Source organism: Tarenaya hassleriana, unplaced genomic scaffold (assembly GCF_000463585.1).
Source record: "Tarenaya hassleriana unplaced genomic scaffold, ASM46358v1 Cleome120, whole genome shotgun sequence".
NCBI classification, from domain to species: Eukaryota; Viridiplantae; Streptophyta; class Magnoliopsida; order Brassicales; family Cleomaceae; genus Tarenaya; species Tarenaya hassleriana.
The window spans coordinates 33,391-39,509 of NW_010962393.1; the positions used below are offsets into that span (position 1 = coordinate 33,391).

The window sequence follows — 6,119 nt, forward strand, 5'->3', positions numbered from 1 at the left end:
ACTTAACATACTGGGATCAAATTCCTGCTCAAGCTCTAGTAGCATCTTATCTCTATCTTTGTTGCTTTCCCCAATGTCGTCCCATATGATCTGCATCAGAGTAAAATAAGTAATGAAACAAAGGAAACAGAAATTCTTATCTGAAACTGTTGACATGCTCATCAGATAGTAATATATAGATCAGTCTTCGGAGATTCATAAAAAAATTGATGATGTGGTATACCAGATTGGCATAAAATAAATATTACATAACATTATGATAACTAGTAGCCAATCGAGGTGGAGGCAAAGTGTTGAGTAAACAATTGCAAGACAATTACACCACAAGGGAAATTTCAAAACTTATGAAAAATAAAACTTCGAAACAGTCAACAAAATTATTAGCCAAGGCACAAGCAATAAAATTTGAATATGAATCAATAAAATTCACAGATGAACTACATTTCTCTCTGAACCAACTCATGAAGATGCCTACTAGCAAGTCGCGAGGATCATTTGAAACAAAGAATTGGATTAGATCTTAGATAAAAACATTGACTTGGAAAGAAACCCAAATGATAACAGAGAAATAAATGAACCCTGCTGAACCCAATTATGAGCTCCGATAAAATTCGGAAACACACGAGGGAATGGAACTAATTATCAATTATGAGTTCAACAAAACCGACATATAGACCACAAATGTCATCGATTAATGGAAAATAAACACAATTTCAACAAACAGTTTCCAGAAAGACAAATAAAAACCAAAGAGATAACCACCCAAAAAAAAAAACCTAGGTATAACACCCATCGTAATGGTCAGCAATCTCAACAATCACACTGACCCCAAAGAAATAAGGAGACGATGAACAAGAGACAGAGGAATTCAGAAACAGAGAGCATAGGAAAAACCTGCAGCTCGTGTAGAAGGGAGCTGCAAGTTGTGTGCGGAGGAGACGGATACGGCGACGGCGTCGGAGACGGAGGCATATCTGTTTGTCCACTGCGCCGGAGAAAACGAGAGGACGGAGATCGCGGCAGCGCTCGAAACCCTAGAAAATAACGACAGTGACGAAGAGGTAGGTCTTTTGTAGTTCGTCGACTTTCCGATTTCGGTTTCAGACGTGAAGATCCCAAAGAGATTTCATTGGGAGGAAGAGAGAGAGCGAGGGAGAACGATTTGGAGAGTGTTTTTGGCGGCAATAGAGGATTTTTGTTTTTTGTTTTTGTTTTCGTTATATTTCGGAGAAGTGGCGTGTGATCTGTTTTATTTATTAAAAATAATTTAATATTGCGATTTAAGATTTAAATGCCCATTTATTTTCATATATACAAACAGCTTGAATATCTTTTCAAAATACTAATATAATAATATACAAACTTATATATATTGTGATGCTTTTGAAAAACTTATAATTTGTGGATTTGAGTATTTTTGGCATATATAGTTTGAGTTCATATGGTTTAAAATGATTAAATTGTTTGAGTCAGGAAACAAAAAATTTCCAATGTATTTTAGTACTCAAGGTTTTAAGTAAAATAAGTAAAACTGATTTTTTTTTATAATTTTAAGAATATAATTATGCTTGAGAAATCTTAATAAAATATCTCATAGTTTCTAAAGTCATTTTTGCTTATGTATAATTTCTTTTTAGTTTTTAGTTTTTTTTTAATAAGTTACTGATTATTTGCTTTCTAGCCCTTGTAGCATTTTGTTCGGATTTAATGTCTTCTATTGATTAGGGCGCGATTAGTGGGGATTAGTATTGATTATCACTAATTTCATGCTATTTACTGATAATTTGCCATTGCAAATATCTTTTTAAAATTTTTATAAAGGGTACAAAAGAAATAATATTTAATGATATCAGAAATAAATCTGATTTAAAAATGAATTACTTATAATGTTTTTAAATCAGGTTAATTAAATCCAGATTGGATATGTAAATAAATGTGAAACGAATAGAAAAGAAAATATTATAGAAAATAATTATTTTTAAATAAAACGAAACCGAACGAAAAGTTAATCACTAAAACAATGTATATAAATTTAATAATATAGTTTTCCATAAAATTTATAACCGAAAAATAACGGAGTCGAAACAGATATGGACCTTCTAACCATTAGAATGAAAAACTATGGTTTTGAATGCTCGATTTCTCGCTCATCTTCATCTGATTTAATCAAATTATCGGGAAAATAGCCTAAAAATTATGAAAATTTACGTGAATTTTTACATATATAAATAAAAACACAAATTTTGTCAAAATCATCATGATCATCTATGTCCGTGTTTGCACGTATGTCAGGGTGAAATCATTACCACATGTGCAGATACGACGTCAGCAACGTTAAAATTCTACTGTCATCTACGTTTAATATCCTGATTAGGTTACAAAAATCGTGTTTTTTTTTTACAAAAATAGTCTTTAAAGTCTAGATTGATTATACAATCTTTTCACTGAACTCGAGATGATGGAGAACAATGATTTATACATAAAAAAACACTCAAATTAACTCTTATGTATTAAAGTTGTTTTCTTTTTAAAATATGATTAAACAATTTTTATACCCGTAAAATCGTACCAATACAAGAAGGTTAAATATGGAATTTTCTTCTTTTTCGTACATATATATTTATGTTAATATATCTTTATCGTTATAAACTGCATTTCCTGCACGTGTTACACTTTTTAAATTGATCACGTTGTGCCTCGTTCATACATTCTCTCATGTATCCTCAACCATCTTAGAGTATCTGCTCATATACATCAGAAGAGTACATGTCATAGTTCAGTTCAATAATGCCTATGAACTTAACATACTGGGATCAAGATATCAGAAACTAAGGTGGACATTTCAGATTCCGTTTTGGTATTTTTGGGTTTCGTTTTTATTCGATTCTATAAAAATTTTATCAAATTAGAAATGGATGTTAATTGATCTGTTTGGAACGATTTTATTGAATTGGTACTAAACAAGAATTGAAATTTGATATTCACGAAATTTATGAGGTTCGGTTTGGAGCAGATCATTCAGTTTTATAAAAATTATACCAAAATTAAAATCGAATATTATTCGGTTTTGTTCAATCCAGTTGAGGACCAAATTCCAGAATGAAAAGCCCACATCCACGTACTAAAATGGGCTTTCTAACGCCCCCAATGAAATGATGAATGAGAATATCAAAATCATTTTTTTTTTTTGGGTGCAAGTCGGGTGGCTGGCTTACGTAAATTCGAATCGAATCAAATAGTAGGTAACGATATTCAAACCGAATTTTAATGTGAAAATCTATCCATATCTTTAGTGTCAATGACGGTCGTCAATGATGTTTGGAAAAATATATCTTTATATATAAGTACAGTTTGTGTAATATGGAATTGACATCGTGTATCTAAAATTTTTTGATTGTGTTTTTAATGTCTACCTCATTTAATGTCCACCTCAGCGAATTCATGATCCTTTCTTTACAATTCATCAACGAATTTATCATTTACATTGATTATTGATGTGGATCTAGGATGTAATCTAATCTTGTTTTATTTTTCTAGACACGACTACCGCAAGTGCACGGGTCAATTGCAGTATTTAGGGTCGAACACAGGGACACGCGGACATTAATGGTACAATTAAGGATTCTACTTGGTTTAGATCGGGACGGTAATTTTGAGTGGTGATGATGGTGATTAAATGTAAATATTATTTAAAGCAAATACAAACAACGATTTTAACACAATTTAATTAAGACATTGTAGGTATCAGGATTTTTCGGGTTATGTAAGGATCGTTCCTAAAGATATATTTCGGTAACTATGATTATAATTTAGAAAATTCAAATCCGTATTTGTAAAGGATTACCCTCTCGAGTCTCACCTTATTTTCTAGGAATTTATTCTACCGACCTCTCGGTTTTGAATAGATTAAAATTCCTAAAAATCATTAAATCCACTATCATAATTTCTAGGCAATGCATCTCTCGATGCGAAAATTACCCAATCGAATAAATGATTTCCGAATTCAAATTTCGTATCTCTATGTATATTTAAATTCTAACTTCAACAATTCAATTGGCCAAAATGAATTGTAGCATTAAAATCTATTTATTCAATCCAAATTATAAAACCATAGTTACTAAAATTAATTAAACACGTACGATCCTTACAAACCGTTCAATCCCTAACCTATAATGATAAAACTACTCACACATGATAGAAATCACAACAACAAAAATCCAAGAAGAATTCATAAATATAAAAGATAGAGAAAGAGAATTCTCAATGTTTTTGCAGGTTGGGCGGATCTGTTCTTCCTTCTCTCTGATGATGTTCTCGTCTCTCTCTCTCTGCAACTCTCTCTGCGATTTACTCCGTCTGTCGAATATCTAGAACTCTCCGTGTTCTCTGCTCTCTCCTCCCCCCTCCGTTCGTAGCATGTAAAGAGATAAAGAGTGATTGATGTCCTTTTCTTTCTTTTCGGAGTGGCGCAAATCAAGGGAACGTGTTTTTCTTCTTTTTCCATATTATCACAACAAAACAAATTCGTGGCTGCTCACACATCCTTTCACACATATATATATACACACTATATATTATATGTAGATATATATGTTTACGTGTACGTATATTACATATATTAATACATATGCGTAATATGCGTATATACACACACATCACGTATGTATATTATATATAATTATATATAACTTATATAATATATACATATACTGAAAAAGCCACCACAAGTTGGTCCGGACAGGAGAGAGAGAAGATTCTCTCCCTTCTCTCGATCTTTACCATCTCAATCCTAACCCTAGCTTTTTCAACCTTCACCGGCCGGCCTCTGCCGGCTGGCCTCCACCCCCTGCTACGCCTCTCTGTAAATGGTCATGCCACCTCGGTGCGCTCCTCCTCCGCCCCCCTCCCCGGGTCTCCTTGGTCCTCCACCTCCGCTTCCCTTGGCCTCTCGTCATGCGACATCACTATCTGTTGCTGCTGCGAAAAGCCCTCCACCTTCTCCCTCTTCCTTCCTCGCTCCTCCATCTAACATCTCCCCCCCTCTCCAGCCCTCTCTTCAAGTCTCCTCCTCTTATTTCTGCTCAGGCTTCGACTGAGTCAATGTCCCCCCCATATCCGAAAAGCCAGTCATCTTGGCGCGTTCGTGTAGTCTACCCATTTCACCTTCTGTTCCAACTCATCCTTCTACTCATACACTCTCCTCTTCTACGACTCTCTCGCCGGCAGCCCTAGTGGCCTCTTCATTGGATAACCCTTCGGTTGTCCCTCCCCCTCCTGTCGAGGCGGTTATTCCTCCAGCTCAGCCGGTCGAGGCCAGCCCGTCTGGTTCTCCTCCTCCTGGGAATTGGAGCTCTCGGCTCCTGTCATCTCTGAGAACCCTTAAAAGAACAGGGTCTCCTGTTGTGCACTCCTCAGGCAATCCGCTCATTGAAATCCCGATTGAATCGATCATGGAGTCGGCAGCGGAATGGTCGGAATTCCTTATGGGTCAGTTCTATGGGCTCCCCCCGTCAATGCCATCTGGGGCAAGAAAGGCCAGCGTATTAAGGTCCATGACCTTGGTAATGGCACGTTCCTCTTTAAGATGCCTTCCTCTGAGGTCAAAAACCATGTCCTCAGTCGGAAATTTTGGCATATTGGGTCTTGTCCCATGTATGTTTCTCTGTGGCATCCGAATTACTCCCCTGAGAAGCCAACTCTAAAGTCAATTTCCACCTGGGTATCACTACATAATGTCCCTTACCAGCTTTACAACTCTGATTGTCTGAGCCGGCTTGCTACTAGTATTGGGAACCCACTGTACCTTGACCGCGCCACGGGTGCTAAAGAAAACCTGAAAGTTGCTAGAGTATACATGGATGTAAATCTGCTCGCTCCGCTGCCCTCTCGTCTGGTAGCCACTCTCCCGTCAGGGGAAGAATGCTTCATCACAGTCGCTTATGATTGGATCCCGCCGCTCTGTTCGGCCTGTGCAGAAAGGGGTCATAACTCCCAGCATTGCCCGAAACACCCTCCAACTGCACGGGATAAGAGGACCAGCGTCCATCTTATTCCGCAGCCAGAGCAGTGCCGAGACCAACCTGGTAGCCATCCCCCACCACCCCCACCACCCCCACCAC

The 6,119-nt window shown here is 36.8% G+C and overlaps 2 protein-coding genes across 2 annotated transcripts in view; one reads left to right on the forward strand and one right to left on the reverse strand.

Moving 5' to 3' along the window:
* The window catches only part of LOC104807054 (65-kDa microtubule-associated protein 5), a 5,722-nt gene extending 4,524 nt beyond the window's left edge, over nucleotides 1-1,198 (reverse strand). Inside the window, exons 1-2 of the mRNA XM_010532165.2 lie at nucleotides 895-1,198; nucleotides 26-90 (exon numbers count right to left, since the gene is read on the reverse strand). Coding sequence (XP_010530467.1) covers nucleotides 26-90; nucleotides 895-972 — 143 coding nt within the window. The 5' untranslated portion in view covers nucleotides 973-1,198. The remainder of the gene's footprint in view (nucleotides 1-25; nucleotides 91-894) is intronic.
* A 4,269-nt stretch (nucleotides 1,199-5,467) lies between these two features.
* The window catches only part of LOC104807056, a 3,207-nt gene continuing 2,555 nt past the window's right edge, over nucleotides 5,468-6,119 (forward strand). Inside the window, exon 1 of the mRNA XM_010532168.1 lies at nucleotides 5,468-6,083. Within this exon, the coding sequence (XP_010530470.1) occupies nucleotides 5,468-6,083 (616 nt within the window). The remainder of the gene's footprint in view (nucleotides 6,084-6,119) is intronic.